The sequence below is a fragment of the Pristis pectinata genome, chromosome 34 (genome assembly GCF_009764475.1).
Source record: "Pristis pectinata isolate sPriPec2 chromosome 34, sPriPec2.1.pri, whole genome shotgun sequence".
NCBI classification, from domain to species: domain Eukaryota; kingdom Metazoa; phylum Chordata; class Chondrichthyes; order Rhinopristiformes; family Pristidae; genus Pristis; species Pristis pectinata.
The window spans coordinates 3,274,173-3,288,043 of record NC_067438.1 but is presented as its reverse complement, the minus strand read 5'-3'; the positions used below and the strand labels follow the sequence as shown (position 1 = coordinate 3,288,043).

Below are 13,871 nucleotides of genomic sequence, written 5' to 3'. Positions count from 1 at the left end.
TTTTCCCTGGACCAAAGGAGGCTGCGGGCTGACCTTATTGAGGTTTATAAAACCATGAAAGGCATGAATAAGGTGTGTGGTGACAGTCTTTTTCCAAGGGTAGAGAGAGTCTAAAACTAGAGGGCATCGGCTGAAGGTGAGAAGAAGGATTGCAGGGGACCTGAGGGGTAGTTTCTTTCCACACAAAGGGTGGTGAGTGTATCAGACAAGCTGCTGGAGGAAACGGGACGGGTCGGTATCATTATGACAGTTAAAATACATTTGGATGGGTTCTTGACAGGGAAGGTTGAGAGGGATTAGGGTCAAATGCAGGCAAATGGGACTTGCTTGGGAAAACACCTTGGTTGGCAGGGACGGTTAAGGCCAATGAACCTGTATCCCTGCTGTCTATCTCCGGGAGTCTCATTAGGAAAAGCAGGAGCTCACATCAGAGCAGGGCTGTGTAGGGGTGAAGTCATGTCTGAGTGATCCCAGGATATCCGACACCTCACAATGTCACGTTGCCTCCAGATCCGCCTTCTTCTTGTGAAAATTGTTTGTGTGCAGTTTAAAGTATTTTAATCACTGTTCCACAGAATTTATATTTAACCACCTTTTCCCCCTCCTGCTCCACACCTCTATTTATTTCCCAGCCCCTTCTGTCCTCTCTCAGTTCAGTCTGTCCACTGCTATGAAGAACATCAGGAATAGAAGCAAGAGGAGACCGTTCAGCCCCTCACACCTGCTCTCCCATTAAGTGAGATCAACACCACTTCCCTGTGCTGATGCCAGTTCCACTGATTGTCTTCATATTTAAAAATCTACCCAAGTCCCTCTTGAACACAAGAGTGGGTTGTGAGCTCTGAGGGTTCACCACCTGCCTGGTGAATACATTTATTCTTATCTGAATGTCCACCCTTCACTGCAACCCATCCGACAAGACACCCCAGTTACAGGAAACATCCCTGGACTCTTGTTTCTCTCTTTCACACACACACACACACACACACACACACACACACACACACACACACACACACACACACAGAGGCTCAGGCATTTACCTTTATCCACTGCCTCTTCCTCACTTCCACTCAGCCTCACCTGGACCGCTCTCAACCTTGATCCTCCTCGTCTCTGTATCTCCCTCCTTCAGGGTTTCCCCTGCCCTTTCGCCTCTTGTCCACACTTCCTCAGATCTCTCGCCGCCAACACCTTCACACTCCTCCCTGTGTTACACTCTGCTTGCTGCATCACACCTTCCTGTGATCCCTGCCGAGAGTTCTCCTTCCCACTCACTTCTCTGGGCCTCAGAACTAATTATTTCTCTCTTTATCCCACCTCCCTGTACCCCAAACTAAATTATTTCCACTCACTCACCCTCCAGCCCTGTGAACCCCACTGTGAGCCAAAAGGCCCCCAGAGGGAGGGAAGGGTCCAAGGTCTGCACAGACTGCTCCCAGTGGGGATTTCTTTCTGCCCCTCCTTCTCTCAGTGCCTCTTTCTCTCCATCTGTCACTTAGCCTCACTCAAATGATAAATTCTGACACAGCTCTCCCTTGCCTTCCCAGTGTGATTTCCTTTCTGAGTTGTGCACAGCCCCAGGTACATAGCTGAAAATGGTCCAACATCTGCCATTTAAAATCACTGTTTGAGTTCTATATTAAATGAAGAGCATTTAAGATGAAGGAAGGTTTCAATACAAGAATAAAGATCTCAAGTTATATGGGGTCCTCGTGAGACCGCACATGGAACACTGTGCACAGATCTGGTCTCCCTCCCAAAGTCAGCTGATGGGATGAAGGGAATGAAGAGAAGGATTCCCAGACTGATTTGGAGGGTGGGACAGTGCGATCAGAGAGATTACACTGACTGGGCCGATCTCAAATTTACAAGAATAGGACGTGGTCTGATTGAGACAGACACAGTCTGACAGGCTATTGACAGGGCAGAGGCAGGAATGATGCTTCCCCTGGCTGGGGGGTGGAACCAGGGGTCACAGACTCAAAATAAGAAGTCGCCTCAGCGGGACTGAGATGAGGAGAAATTTCCCCACCCAGAGAGCGGTGAAGATTTGGAATTCTCTCCACAAGATTTCTGGATTTAAAGGGCACAACGGTGATGGGGATGGTGCAGGAAAGTGGCGCTGAGGGAGAAGATCAGCCGTGTTCTGAGGGAAGGGCAGAGCAGGCGCAAGGGGCCGAATGGCCCACACCCGCTCCTGGTTCTTATTTTCCGAAAACATGACTTTACCTTTGCGTCTTGTTCTCACTCGGCCTTCAGCCTGTCGGATCCCACAGGGGAGCGGTGAGAGCCCCAGAGACGCCATCAGCAGCCGCTGCGGTGCAGCTCCCGGCTCCCAGCAGCAGGAGGCGGGTTCAGGAGCAGCTGCAGACAACAGGCCCCGATCCACGGCGGGGAAAGGCCGCTCACCCTCCGTGTAGCTGAGAGATCTGACGGAATCTCCGCCACAGTCTCTGCACCCCCGGCACGGAAAGGTTTCGCGGCCCCGGCCGGTGTCGCAGCCTTTGCCCGAGCTGCAGCTCCCCATCTGCGGCCTCTCCCCGGGCCCACTCGCTCCCTGTTCCAAACCCCGACCCGCCCTCCGCTCCCAGCGCTCAGCGTCCCGTCCACTCAGTGGGCCGTGCTCACCCTCCGGCCAATCAGAGCCAGTTCGGCTCCCCAGCGGGATCGCCGATGGGCTGTGGGTGTGTGTGGGGGCGGGCCGCCCTGGTGAACATCTGCCTGGCCTGCTGAGTTCCTCCAGCATCGTCGTGTTTTTCATTTGGATTCCAACATCTGCAGCCTTTTATTTCCCCCTCAGCTACTTTCTCACTGTCACCGTTTATCGCCCTCTCGATGTGAATTTTAATTGTATAAACATCGTTGCACACGTCCATTGGCGTTATCTTCAATGGTCAATATTCCCGCGTACATTTCTATCCGCAAGGAAGTCGCAAATATGGCGTTGAGGACAGAAAGACAATAGGTGTGTCACCGATGGAGCTGCTGCTTCAGCCGGATTTACCAGAGGTTTTCAGCTGAACCGGGACGGAAAGTTGATGGAAACAACGGTGAAGCTCATTCCCAGCCTCAGGAATTGTTGGTCCATCCTTGACCAGCTCTGCGTCAGCTGATTTTCCAGCGTCATCTAACACGACGGGAAGACAGCAACTTGCGGATTTCCAGAATCCCAGGAAGCTTTAATTCAGCTCCAGGGAAACCCTCGGTAAATAAGAGTTAATTCAACCGCAGCACCTCCCTCCAACCTGGACAATGATGCAACCTGCTAAACCGGCCTTGTGGATCGAGCCGGTGTTGTGGAAGCTGCTTGATGATCAGTGTCAGGCTGGGTGGTAAGTGGAGAATCTAGCCCAGAGTGCGTAGTGAACAATCGCGATTCTGCAGGAGTTCACCGAAAGTGAAAGGAGTTTGAATCAGGAAGTGCTGGAATTTAACATGGCTTCGAAAGACCAGGTCGAGAGTTTAACCGAGGAGGTAATTTGTCCCATCTGCCTGGATTTCTTCACCGATCCGGTGTCACTGGAGTGTGGACACAACTTCTGCCGCTCCTGTATCACACGGTGTTGGGAAAGGGAGAGAAACTCCTGTCCGGAATGTAGGGAGGTGCTTTCGGACCGCACCCTCAGGGCAAGTCGGGCCTTAGCAAATCTGTCTGAGAAAGCTCGAAAACTAAACATTAATCAGACAGAGACGGAAAGTAAACTTCACTGTGAGGAACATCAGGAAGAACTGAAGCTGTTTTGCGAAACGGACAAGAAACTGATCTGTGTGATTTGCAGAGATGCGCGGGAACACAGAGAGCACCGCTTCCTGCCGATTAAAGAAGCTGTTGAAACCTGCAAGGTAAAATCACAAAGATTTTGATCAGCTGATTACTTTATTGCATCTTTATTGTCTAACTCCTCTCTGATTCCCAGGACCGGGTGAAATCTTCCTTAGAATCTCTCACAAAAAAGAAATCAGAGATCCGGGAAAAGGAGCAGCAACAGATAGAAAAGATTTCAGGAGTTCGGGTGAGGCCTTCCTGTGCAGAATTTCTGATCTTGTTCAGTTGTTTTGTTCCCCTTATTGCACAGTATCGCAGCAGGTAGTGCTGCAGTTTCGTAGTTCTGGAGACCTGGGTTCGATCCTGACCCTAGGTGCTCTCTGAGTGGCGTTTCAAAGTGACCTGTGACCACGACTGTTTTCTCGCATATACCAAAGACATGCTGGTTGAATGGGTAATTGGCTACTATAAGGTGGGTGGTACATGAAACGATTGGGAGTTAATGGGCATGCGAGGGAAATTAGTTTCATTGGTTTAATTGGGGGAATGGGATTGATGGGATTGCTCTGAGAACCCCATCGACTTTGCTGAGCCGAATTGTCCCTTCCATGTTGGAAGGAAATACGAAACAGTAACACAATATATTAATCTTTACCTTTCATTTGACAGGAACAGTCTCGCAGCCTTCAGTCCCACATCACATCCCAATTTTCTGAACTGCACCAGCTTCTCACTGAGAAAGAGCAGTGCTTACTCATAGATATCAGGGAAGAAGAAGAGAGGATTCTAAATCCAATGCAAAAAAATCTTCGAGAGATTCAAGAGAATTTATATTCTATTCAGGAGGAACTCTCAAAGTTACAGGACCGGATAAATCAAAAGGACAGTGTGGTGTTTCTGAAAGTAAGGGATTACATTACAGTTTGTTTCAGCGAAAGTGCACAGCAACAAAACGCTGGAGGACTGTTCTGGAAAAAATAGATTTTTCCCAATAATTCAGAACTGATTTAAACCAGACAAAAGTTTTATCTGTTCTGGGGCTGAGCTGTTGTTGTCCTGAAACTAAATGACCTCCCACAATAGCTGTGGCTTACCCGGACATCCTGCAAGCTGCTTATGAGTGGGTTGCTGTGATGTTGACACTGAACTTGCGATCGTTTCTGTGTTGTCCAAGTTTAAGTGAAAGTCACATTAAATTTCAGTTAGAGTCACGTGCTCTGAGTGTGCCTGGTGCGGTGGGCTGTGGGGCACAGTGTCAGCGTGAGAACGAAAGTTCAATTCCAGAATGTGATAAACACACAGACACACACACACGTCAGATTTACCATCTGTATCCAGTTTCCAATAGCCCTGGCTAATTACATTCGGGAACATTGCAGTTTCTGTTTTTTTTACATCTATTGAGCACAGATTACATTCCATTGTACATCATGGACAGTCCATGTGGCCCTGTGGTCCTGTCAGCATCAGCTCCGCACAGCCCCACTCCCATCTACTTGCCACACCCATCAACGATGCCCAAATTCCATGGTCCACCATGTGTTTATTTGGCTTCCCTTTAAATGTATCTCCGATATCGGCTTCAACCACTCCTGGGGTAGCAAGTTCCACATTTTCATCACTGGATATATTAAAGACCACATTATATTTTGTTTTTGACTCCTGGTGTCCCCACAAATAGAAATGTTTTCTCCACCCCTACTCACTCAAATCCATCAATGTTCTGAACCTGTCTAGTCTTTCCAATAAGTTTCATCCACTCAGTAATGTTACAATGAACATTCCTTGTTATTTCTCCTGTGGTTTGATGTTCCTTCTGAAATATCCTCATTCTGTCATTTTGTCTACGGGATTGAAAGTGGGGAAATGGGAACTTTCAGCCACTTGTAATCATTTGGGTGAAATTCCTGCTGTTGGGATGTGGACGGTCAGTCTCAGTCAATTCAGATTAGTGTTTTATTTATTTCAGGAAGAAGTGCAACAGGAGATAAGGTAGGACCCAACCTTTACTGAGACTCTGCATGGATTCGTAATTTTCTTTTCAAAAATTGTTGATGCTCTGTTTATAACCAGCTGTTTAATATTTACAGAGTTGTTGATGAGACGCAGCTGTTGCCCGTGATAAATGGTGCCCTGCCGATTGAAAAATTTGATCATCTTTTCTTGTTGAACACAGTATTGAGAGAACAGTTTGATGCCATCAAGCAAGGTAAAATCTATACAAATTCCTTTGTTCTAGTTTATGGGATACCTTTAATTAATTATTAAATACGAACATTGTCTCTAATATTTGGCTGCAGGGGAATTGAAGTTTTATTACAGCATCAAACCTACCTTCTGGGAAGCATCCCTATCGCATAGTCAGTGGAGATGTCAGATCCTTGAACACAACCACCACGGGGGCACAGTACAACAAATACTGGGACTGTTAAATGAACAACTGCATCACGAACTCAACCATCCTTCAACAACACCCCAAGAGATGAGTTTCCATCCTACCATGGTAGTTGGGGAATGAAAATTCATCAAATACAATCATAGGGAATAAAAGCTGGGATTGTCATAGAAATAGACCTAGATCACAAAAGGAAATCTGCACCACTGTTAGTGAACCTACAAGGGAAAATGTTGTCTTATATCTGGTCCTGTGCAAGGAGACAGGTAAAATTAAGGATCTTGTAGTTTGGAATCCTCTTGGAAAGAGTGACCATAGTATGATTGAATTTCTCATGCAAATGGAGAGTGCAATAGTTTGATCTATGCCTAAACAAAGGAGACTACAATGGGATGAGGGAGGAGTTTGCTAGCGTAGACTGGGAACACAGGCTACATGGTGGGACAGTTGAGGAACAGTGGAAGACTTTCAAAGAGATTTTTCATGGTGCTCAACAAAAGTATATTACAGTTAAAAGCAAGGGCAGTAAGAGTGGGGAGAGCCAGCCTTGGATAACTAAGGAAATAAAGGAAGGCATCAAGCTAAAAGTTCATGCATACAAAGTCACCAAGAGTAGTTTGAGACTGGAAGAATGGTAAAACTTTAAAAAGCAACAAAGAACTACTAAGCCAGAAGGAAAGGGAAGATAGATTATGAAAGTAAACTGAGACAAAATATAAAAACAGATCGTAAAAGTTTGTATAATTATACAAAGTGGAAAAGGGTGGCTAAAGTGAATGTAGGTTCCTTGGAAAATGAGAAGGGGGATTTAATATTTGGTAATGTGGAAATGGCTGAAGCCTTGAATGACTATTTTGTGTCATTCTTCACGGTGGAGGACACGTCTAACATGCCATATAGAGATGTTATGGATGCAATGGGATGTGAGAACCTTGATACAATCGCTATCACTAAACAGGTAGTGATGAGCAAACTTGTGGGCCTAAAGGTAGACAAGAACCCTTGTCCTGATGGGATGCATCCCAGGGTACTGAAAGAAATGGTGGAAGTTATAGTAGACACACTTGTGATAATTTACCAAAATCTCTGGACTCTGGGCAGGTCCCTGCAGATTGGAAGACAGCAAATGTCACTCCACTGTTTAAAAAAGGATGTAGGCAAAAGGCAGGTAACTATAGGCCAGTTAGCTTAATGTCTACAGTTGGGAAAATGCTTGAAGCTATCATTAAGGAAGAAGGAGGATAGAAGTGGTTCTATCTGGATAGAAGTGGTTCCATCAGGCAGATGCAGCATGGATTCAGGAAGGGCAGGTCCTGTTATTTGAGGATATAATGAGTACAGTGGACAGAGTGGAACAGGTGGATGTTGTATGCTTGGATTTCCAGAAGGCGTTTGATAAGGTGCTGCAGGTAAAAGACATCCATAAGCTAAGGATGCATGGTGTTGGGGGCAATATATTAGCATAGCTAGAGGATTAGTTAACCAATAGAAGGCAGAGAGTTGGGATAAATGGGTGCTTCTCTGGTTGGCAATCAGTGGTGAGTGGGGTGCCGCAGGGATCGGTGCTGCGCCTGCAACTGTTCACGATATACATTAACAATTTGGAAGAGGGGACCGAGTGTAGCGCATCGAAGTTTGCTGCTGATACTAAATTGATTGGAAAAGCAAATTGTGCGGAGGATGTGGAGAGTCTGCAGAGAGATATAGATAGGTTAAGTAAGTGGGCAAGGGTCTGGCAGATGGAGTAAAATGTTGGTAAGTGCAAGGTCATCCAATTTGGAAGGAAAAATAGAAGATCAGATTATTATCTAAATGGTGAAAGATTGCAGCATGCCGTTGTGCAAAGGGACTTGGGAGTGCTTGTGCATGAATCACAAAAGGTTGGTTTTCTGGTTATCAAGAAGGCAAATGGAATGTTGACCTTCATTGCTACAGGAATTGAATTTAAGAGCTGGGAGATTATGGTGCAACAGTACAGGGTACTAGTGAGGCTGCACCTGGAGTACTGCATGTAGTTCTGGTCTCCTTACTTGAGGAAAGATATACTGACTTTGGAGGCAGTGCAGAGGATGTTCACCATGTTGATTCCGGAGATGAGGGGTTTTATCCTATGAGGAGAGATTGAGTCACCTGGGACTATACTTGCTGGAATTCAGAAGACTGAGAGGGGATCTTATAGAAACATGTAAAATTATGAAAGGAATAGATAAGATCGAGTCAGGAAGGCTGTTTCTACTGTTAGTTTAGACTAGAACTCGGGGACATAGCCTCAAGATTTGGGGGAACAGATTTAGGACGGAGATGAGGAGAAACTGCTTTTCCCAGAGAGAAATGAATCTGTGGAATTCTCTGCCCAGTGGAGGCTACCTCATTTAATATATTTAAGACACAGTTAGATTGGTTTTTGCATAGTAGGGGAGTTAAGGGTTATGGGGAAAAGGCAGATAGGTGAAACTGAATCCACAGCCAGATCAGCCATGATCTTTTTGAATGGCAGAGTAGGGTCGATGGGCCAGATGGCCTCCTCCTGCTCCTATTTCTTATGTTCTTATGTTCATTCACCCTGTTTGACCTGCATGTGACTGCAGACTCTAGTTGACTCAAGTCTGCCCCCTGCTAGGGTCACGAGCCTCACAAACCACTGCATTGCTGCATTGTAAGAATGAGACCGGCAGAAAAACCAGCAATGACCTCGGCCCAAGATTTGGTCTCGGGACAAGCACGGACAGCCTAACCAGCCTGGCAAAGCTCCGCTCACACACATACACAGGGAGCATTGACAGATTATGGTCAAGAGCCTCCACAATGTACGTTGTCAGTTTCCCCTGTAACCTGGAATCTTCAGACCCAGTCTTCATCTTCATCCTCTTCAGACCCAGTGAATTCATTGATTTGAGGAACCAACAGATATGCCACACACTCTCTCATCAATGCACAATGCACATATGGAGACACACAATAACATACGCATGCACATATGTACCTACCCACATGCACATATGTACCTACCCAGATACACACGCCCACTGATATTTATTCCAACCAACAGAGACAAACAAAATGGTAGACACACACAGACCAACGCACAAACACAGAGAAACACGTGGAAACACAGAAACAGATACCCAGATGCACGGTCAGCATGGGACACAGAACAGATTTCCTTCGTTTAGAAGTAAATCTGCCTACCTTCTTCAGTTTGGCTGTCCAATGGCACTTCCGTCTGAACCGACGTCACGTCATCAATTCAGGGGCAGTTGTGGGCGGCCAATGAATTCTGACTTTGATGAAGTACACATCCTGTGAATGATCACACACGGTCACAGACACACACAGCAGGTTTAGCACCGAATCCCACATCAGGAACAGGAGCAGGAGAAAGCCATTTGACCCCACATGCCTGCCGCACTGTTCATCAAGATCAAGGGTGATCGAACTGATGCCATCTTCTAGCATATTGGCAGAGTGGTGGACAGTCCATTTCGGACAGAGATAAGGAAACATTTCACTTGGATGGTGGTAAGTCTTTGGAATTCTCTGCATCAGAGAGCTGTGGAGGCTCAGTCGTTGAGTTTATTTGAATGAGAGACCAATGGATTTCTGTACATCAGGGAATGGAGAGATATGGCGATGGTGCAGGGAAATGATGGTGAGGTAGAAAAGCGAGCATGATGTTGACGCATGGCGGAGCTGGCTTGAAGGATCAAATGGCCTACTCCGGCTCCTGTTTTTTTTTCCCCAATGATTTCAGCATTATTGCAATACTCATTGACGGCATTTTTTTTCACAGCGGAGTTGTTCTGACGGGATGAAATCTGAGTTCATCACCATCCTGAAAAGTTTTTACCCTGGTGAACTGGAAAGACCCTGGTTGCTCCTGTCGGCCTGGGTTGAAATTTTCGTCCATATTTAGTCTGCGTTGCGTTAATGTTGGTTCACCAGGAGTTCAGTGCGTTCTTCGTTGCACACACTCGATCATTCCCGCCAGTGAATCTCTCGATCCTCCCCACTCTCCCCATTCGCTCTTCCCGACCGGACGCCGCTGCCTCTCCCGGCAATTCCGGGAAGCTCCCTTCTGCAGCCAGGGTAAAAAAACAAATCTGAGGGAGAAGTTTGTTGTCTTTTCGATGATGGTGTGAAAGTTTCTGTTTGCCACCCAATTGTGCCGGGGCCGCGCTTCCCGAGCCTCCCTCCGATCCTCGGGGACTCTCTAATTCTCTGTTTCTCCCCCCAGTCTGTGTGACCCTGGATGTGGAAACGGCGAGTTCGTGGCTCGAGGTGTCTGAGGATCTGAAGAGTGTGAGAGATACTAAGACCTGGAGGAATCTCCCTGACACCGGGAAGAGGTTTACAGAACTGCCGTGTGTGCTGGGATCGGAGGGATTCACATCGGGAAGACATTACTGGGAGGTGGAGGTGGCGGCGAATCGCGGCTGGAAGCTGGGAGTCGCCTCAGAGTTTGTGGAAAGGGAGGGAATTGTCGAGCTAATACCGGAAACTGGATTTTGGACCATCGGGCGGTGGGGTGATGCACTCAATGTGAACACCTCCCCTGAATCCTCACTCCCAGCCAGTCCCATCCCCGGGAGGGTGGGAGTTCATCTCAGTTACGAGTCTGGGACAGTTTCATTTTACAGCGCGGACACCAAGTCCCATCTCCACACCTTCGCTGGGAATAAATTTACGGGGAAAATTTATCCTTTCTTCGGGACTTGGGATGTAAATAAGTGTCTGAGAATCCGCTCCGGAACCGCTTCGGATTTGTGATGGGTTGGGTCCCGGGACCGGCGTTAGCAGCGGGGCTCGGGGGGTGTGGCGCAGAAATCCGATTGCCAAGAGGTTGGCGCTGAACGGGTCTCATTTAATCCCGAAATTCCTCATTGTAAAACCCCAATGAGTATGGAAATAAATATTTTCTTGCATCCGGTTCATACAGAACAATTCATTTGCTCAGTACTTAGAAACAGAAATGAACCAGAAAAAAATTCGAATCATAATAACGCCAAATAATGCGTGTGACCAAGTTTACTAACGTGCGGTTCACATGCAGAGGGCGATAAACGAAGCGAGTGAGAAAGTCGCTGCGGGGAACTCCCTGTGATCCCGGGAACAAACTCGGCAATTCCGTCAGATTGACATCTGCAGCTCACGGAGGCGCCCCGCCCCCAGGGACACCCACATCCAATCAGCAATACCGCTGGGGAGCCGGACTGGCTCTGATTGGTCAGTGTGAGCCCCGCCCAGTGAGTGGGCGGGACGCTGAGCGCTGCGAGCGGAGGGCGGGCCGGGGTTTGGAACAGGGAGCGAGTGGGCCCGGGCAGAGGCCGGAGATCGGGAGCTGCAGCTCGGGCAAAGGCTACAACACCGGCCGGGGCCGCGAAACCTTTCCGTGCCGGGGGTGCAGAGACTGTGGCGGAGATTCCGTCAGATCTCTCAGCTACACGGAGGGTGAGCGGCCTTTCCCCGCCGTGGATCGGGGCCTGTTGTCTGCAGCTGCTCCTGAACCCGCCTCCTGCTGCTGGGAGCCGGGAGCTGCACCGCAGCGGCTGCTGATGGCGTCTCTGGGGCTCTCACCGCTCCCCTGTGGGATCCGACAGGCTGAAGGCCGAGCGAGAACAAGACGCAAAGGTAAAGTCATGTTTTCGGAAAATAAGAACCAGGAGCGGGTGTGGGCCATTCGGCCCCTTGCGCCTGCTCTGCCCTTCCCTCAGAACACGGCTGATCTTCTCCCTCAGCGCCACTTTCCTGCACCATCCCCATCACCGTTGTGCCCTTTAATCCCGAAATCTTGTGGAGAGAATTCCAAAGCTTCACCGCACTCTGGGTGGGGAAATTTCTCCTCATCTCAGTCCCGCTGAGGCGACCTCTTATTTTGAGTCTGTGACCCCTGGTTCCACCCCCCAGCCAGGGGAAGCATCATTCCTGCCTCTACCCTGTCAATAGCCTGTCAGACTGTGTCTGTCTCAATCAGACCACGTCCTATTCTTCTAAATTTGAGATCGGCCCAGTCAGTGTAATCTCTCTGATCGCACTGCCCCACCCTCCAAATCAGTCTGGGAATCCTTCTCTTCATTTCCCTTCATCCCACCGGCTGACTTTGGGAGGGAGACCAGATCTGTGCACAGTGTTCCATGTGCGGTCTCACCCGGACCCCATATAACTTGAGAGGAGATCTTTATTCTTGTATTTAAACCTTCCTTCATCTTCGGTGCTCTCTGTTTAATATAGAGCTCAAACACTGAACAGATGAAACACACCCTCACCCATGATTTTTACTGGCAGGTGTTGCATCATGTTTTGCTGCGTACCCGCGGCCATGTATAAAGCAGAGAGAAGGCCCCACAATCCTTGGTCAGGTGGCCAGTGTCCCAATTTATCATTTGAGTGAGGCTGAGTGACAGATGGAGAGAAAGAGGCACTGGAAGACTGAGAGAAGGAGGGGCAGAAAGAAATCCCCACTGGGAGCAGTCTGTGAAAACCCATGTGGGAGATTTTCTGGTGCTACTGGGAAGGGTTTAAACTAGTGTGGCAGTGGGGTGGGGCCCTCAGCAGTAGAGTGGTTGATGAGAAGTCAGGGGATAAAATTGTTGTCAATGAGAGGAAAATTTAGTCACCAGGATAGACAGGAACACAGTTAAGGGAGAGGAAAGACCATTGGTTTAGAATCAAGAGGCTTGACAGGTAAAGCGGATGAACTCAGGACATTGATTGGGTCTGGGAACTGGGATATCATAGCCATAACAGAGACCTGGCTGAGGTGAGGGCAGAACTGGCAGCTCAATATTCCAGGATACAGATGCTGAAGGTGTGGTAGAGGTGCAGGTAGGAGAGGAGGGGGAGTTGCCTTCTTGATGAAAGAAACATGGCAACAGTCATTGGAGCCGATATTTTGGGGGGAATCATCCATTGATGCCAGATTGGTAGAATTTAGAAACAAGAAGGGGATGGTCACTCTTATGGGATTGTATTATAGGTCCCCCAGTCGTCAGTGGGAATTGGAGGAGCAGATATGTCGAGAGATTGCACCTAGTTGTGAACATGATTGGGTTCTATTAGTGGGAGATTTTAACTTCGCTAATATTGACTGGGGCAACGATAGTGGAAAAGGTTTGTATGAAGTGGAATTTGTGAAGTTGGTCCAAGAAAGCTTCCTTTATCAATATATAGAGGGAACGACTAGAAAGGGTGCAACACAGGACCTCCTTCTGGGAAATGATTTAGGGTATGTGGAGGAAGTGTCTGTTGGCGAGAACTTTGGTTCCAGTGAGCATAATTCTATCAGTTTTAAAATAATTATGGAGAAGGATATGACTGGTTCACAGGTTAAGGTCCCGAACTGAGGCAAATTTTGGAGCCATCAGGCGGGATCTTTCAGTGGTTGATTGGTTGAGATTGTTTGTGGAGAAAGGAGTGTCTGCCAAGTGGGAGGCTTTCAAAAGTGTGATGTCAAGAATTCAGGGCCTGCATGTTCCTGTTGGGGTGAAGGGCAAGGCTGTCAGGTTTCTGGAACCCTGGTTGCTGAGAGATATTGAGGCTCTGGTGAAGAAAAAAGAGGGAGGCATGCACTGCACGTAAGCAACTGGGAACTAGTGAATCTCTTGATGACTTCAAGAAGTGTAGGAATGGACTTAAGAGAGAAGTTAGGAGGACAAAATGAGGATATGAGAAGGATTTGGCATGCAGGGCGAGGCAAAATCCCAAGAGATT

At 47.9% G+C, this 13,871-nt stretch overlaps 2 protein-coding genes across 2 annotated transcripts in view; one reads left to right on the top strand and one right to left on the bottom strand.

Moving 5' to 3' along the window:
• The window catches only part of LOC127585816 (uncharacterized), a 73,677-nt gene that overhangs the window by 31,497 nt on the left and 28,309 nt on the right, over positions 1 to 13,871 (bottom strand). Inside the window, exons 9-12 of the mRNA XM_052043513.1 lie at positions 11,670 to 11,762; positions 11,360 to 11,571; positions 11,198 to 11,259; positions 2,233 to 2,681 (exon numbers count right to left, since the gene is read on the bottom strand). Of these exons, the coding sequence (XP_051899473.1) occupies positions 2,233 to 2,681; positions 11,198 to 11,259; positions 11,360 to 11,571; positions 11,670 to 11,762 (816 nt within the window). The remainder of the gene's footprint in view (positions 1 to 2,232; positions 2,682 to 11,197; positions 11,260 to 11,359; positions 11,572 to 11,669; positions 11,763 to 13,871) is intronic.
• On the top strand, positions 3,439 to 11,086 carry LOC127586010 (zinc-binding protein A33-like). The gene is made up of 6 exons (XM_052043779.1): positions 3,439 to 3,846; positions 3,921 to 4,016; positions 4,439 to 4,672; positions 5,739 to 5,761; positions 5,860 to 5,978; positions 10,399 to 11,086. The coding sequence occupies exons 1-6, from the start codon at positions 3,439 to 3,441 to the stop codon at positions 10,929 to 10,931; spliced, it is 1,413 nt and encodes a 470-aa protein (XP_051899739.1). The 3' UTR covers positions 10,932 to 11,086.

Bases quoted from the DNA above. Each gene is read 5' to 3' on its own strand.
- LOC127586010 (XM_052043779.1), top strand. From the start codon at position 3,439: ATGGCTTCGAAAGACCAGGTCGAGAGTTTAACCGAGGAGGTAATTTGT. The intron at 3,847-3,920 runs GTAAAATCACAA...TCTGATTCCCAG, and splicing joins AAGCTGTTGAAACCTGCAAG to GACCGGGTGAAATCTTCCTT. The intron at 5,762-5,859 runs GTAGGACCCAAC...TAATATTTACAG, and splicing joins GAAGTGCAACAGGAGATAAG to AGTTGTTGATGAGACGCAGC.